Source organism: Acanthisitta chloris, unplaced genomic scaffold (assembly GCF_000695815.1).
Source record: "Acanthisitta chloris isolate BGI_N310 unplaced genomic scaffold, ASM69581v1 scaffold13939, whole genome shotgun sequence".
Classification (NCBI taxonomy): Eukaryota; Metazoa; Chordata; class Aves; order Passeriformes; family Acanthisittidae; genus Acanthisitta; species Acanthisitta chloris.
In genome coordinates this window covers 1-2,744 of record NW_008693161.1, presented here as the reverse complement: position 1 = coordinate 2,744, position 2,744 = coordinate 1, and the positions used below count along the sequence as shown (strand labels likewise).

The following is a 2,744-nucleotide window of genomic DNA, read 5'->3' as shown; positions in this document are numbered from 1 at the left end:
CCAGGCTGGAGCAGGACAAGTTCTGACCCCATGGGATCAGCCCAGGCTGGAGCAGGACATGGACTCCTCTCCCTGAGCAGCAGTAGAAACGTGATGAACCGAGCGTAGCCCTCATTGCTGGGGCAGAAGGCAGAGCTGGGCAGGAGGGAGAGGTGGGGGAAGGTGTTTTAAGGTCTGTTTTATTTCTCATTATCCTGCTCTGATCTTGTCAGTACTAAAATCACCTGCTTTCCCCAGGCTGAGTCTGGGACAGTACTCACCAAGTGATCTCTCCTGGTCCTTAACTCAGGACCCTTTTGCTCTGTTTTCTCTCCCCTGTCCATTTGCAGGGGGCAGTGAGAGCAGTTTTGGGGGGTGCCTGACATCCAGTCAGGAGCAACCCCCTGCAGCTGCTTCCCCTCCAGCAGCTCCAGCTTCCCACACCACATCCCAACACCAGGACCAGCCCCAACGACACCACGAGGCTGTGCCAACTGCTGATGTGACCAAACCTTTATTACACAACGTCCCAGGTACACACAGCATTCCCAGCAGCTCCCAGGGAGGGCAGGTGACATCTAGAGCTTGGGAGGTCCTGCCAACCTCCAGCCCTCCTTGTTGCCAATCTTCATGAGGGCCGCGGTGACGCCGAAGCCCACGCACGCCGTGGTGCCAGTGAGGTAATTGTGAGCTGGGGGACACACAGCAAACCAGGAAAGGTCTGTTAGGCACAAGTCCTGTGCAGCAGATCTCAACTTTTCCAGAATTCCCTTGCCCAGAGAAATTGGAACAGTGACCTTCTAATAAAACTGAGTTTTCCTATGCTTTCAGCTCACAATGTGACATCTTCATTTCAACAATCCACTGCCCCATCCCCTTCTGTGGGCAATCTGACACGGCTCATTTGAGAGACAAACATAACAATCACTGCTTCCAGCTCTCATCAGAACAGCAACTAGGACAGGATAAATTCTGCTTCACCACAATGACAAGGTAAATAAATCCCTCCCTTGTTTAGATTCCAGTCCCAAGGCCTCCAGGAGACAGAGCTGTGCCAGCACCTGGGGAAGCTGCTCCAGCCTGACAAGGCCAGAGGATGCACAGCAGCAGGACACAGCTTGTCCCTCGGGCCATGAGGAATCCACAAGGCAGGTATCACCCTCTACCCTCCATGTACAACCAGTCTCACGTTGTTAATGGATCTCCACAGCTACATCTGACATACCCTGCAATTTTAAACTCTAACTGGCAGCACTGGGCCAGCTCTGCTTTCACTCTGCATCATCTCATGCTCCCTTCGCTGTCCTCCCTTACCTTAGCACACCTATACACCGGAGTGCCAAACTAGTGTGAAGCAGAGGCTGAGATGATGCTTTTACCAAAGAGCCTGACAACATTAGATAACATTTTCCCCAAGAGAAAGCTCCCTAAAATCAGCAAGGGCTCGTTCCACTGCAGGCACTACCCACACTCACCTCTAGCACCCACGAGAGCTCCTGCTGCACAGCCACCGATGAAATAGTTCAGGGGATCGTCTGGTTTCTCACGGACTTGGGCACTGAGGCAGGTGCTTAAGCCAAACACAGCTCCCAGTGTAGCTGGAAACAAGTAAAAAACCAAACCAAGGCCTTGAAGGACCTGAGAACTCACAGTGAGCAGGATATGGACACACACAGTGCCCACAGCTTCCCATGTCCCAGGGACATCCCATCACAGCCACCACGGCGGGTCTGACAAATCCTTCCTCAGGTGTGACAATGGTAAAAGGATCCAATATGGTTTGGGATTAAAGGGTTATTGAAATCATAACTGGCTGCATGACCCAGTCCTTTCCAACACCTCAGCTCACTACAGGAGTCGCCAGGCCCTGGGAGAGTGTGAAACCACTCAAACCACAGCCCTGGACTGACTGTGACCTGCTCAGAGGTGGAATGAGCCACTCAATCAGACTGGGAAGCAAGAGGGTCTGGTGAGAGGAAAGCTGTGCCAAGGGGCTGGGGGAGCTTTGGCCGTCCAAGTTTGCTTCCACAAACTGGTTGTTTGCAAATACTGACAAAATGAACCTTTGACTCTAAACTGCAAAAAGAGCCTATTTTACCCACAGTGTCACTGCCCAAGGGTCCCATGGTGATGCTGCTCAGGGGTCCCTGCCCCTACCCACAGTGACATTGTCGGGGGTCTCTGCCCTTTACCCATGGTGACACTGTCTGGGGGTCTCTGCCCTTACCCAAGGTGACACCACTGGAGCCCCATGGTGACACTGTCTGGGGGTCTCTGCTCTTACCCAAGGTGACACCATCTGGGGGTCCCATGGTGACACTGTTGGGGGGCCCTAAGGTGACAGTGACAGGGGTCCCTGTCCTTACCCACGGTGACACTCTCAGGGGTCCCTGCCCTTACCCACAGTGACACTGTTGGGGGTCTCAGCCCATACCTACAGTGACACTGTCTGGGGTCCCTATCCTTACCCACAGTGACACTGTTTGGGGTCCCTGTCCTTACCCACAGTGACACTGTTGGGGGTCCCTGTCCTTACCCATGGTGATGCTGTTGCCCTTACCCACGGGGACACTCTCAGGGGTCCCTGTCCTTACCCATGATGACACTGTTGGGGGTCCCTGCCCTTACCCACGGTGACACTGTTGGGGGTCCCTGTCCTTACCCATGGTGATGCTGTCAAAGGCCTCAGCCCATACCCACAGTGACACTGTTGGGAGTCCCTGCCCTTACCCACGGTGACACTGTTGGGGGTCCCTGTCCTTACC

The 2,744-nt window shown here is 54.1% G+C and overlaps 1 protein-coding gene across 1 annotated transcript; it reads right to left on the bottom strand.

The window, feature by feature from the left end:
• Positions 1-557: 557 nt before the first annotated feature.
• NDUFA11 (NADH dehydrogenase (ubiquinone) 1 alpha subcomplex, 11, 14.7kDa) lies at positions 558-2,734 on the bottom strand (the record flags this gene model as incomplete). Its single annotated transcript, XM_009082972.1, has 3 exons — positions 558-670; positions 1,455-1,577; positions 2,710-2,734. Coding segments are annotated over 3 exons (261 nt in total), but the record flags the coding sequence as incomplete, so codon positions are not given.
• Between the last annotated feature and the right edge of the window lie 10 nt (positions 2,735-2,744).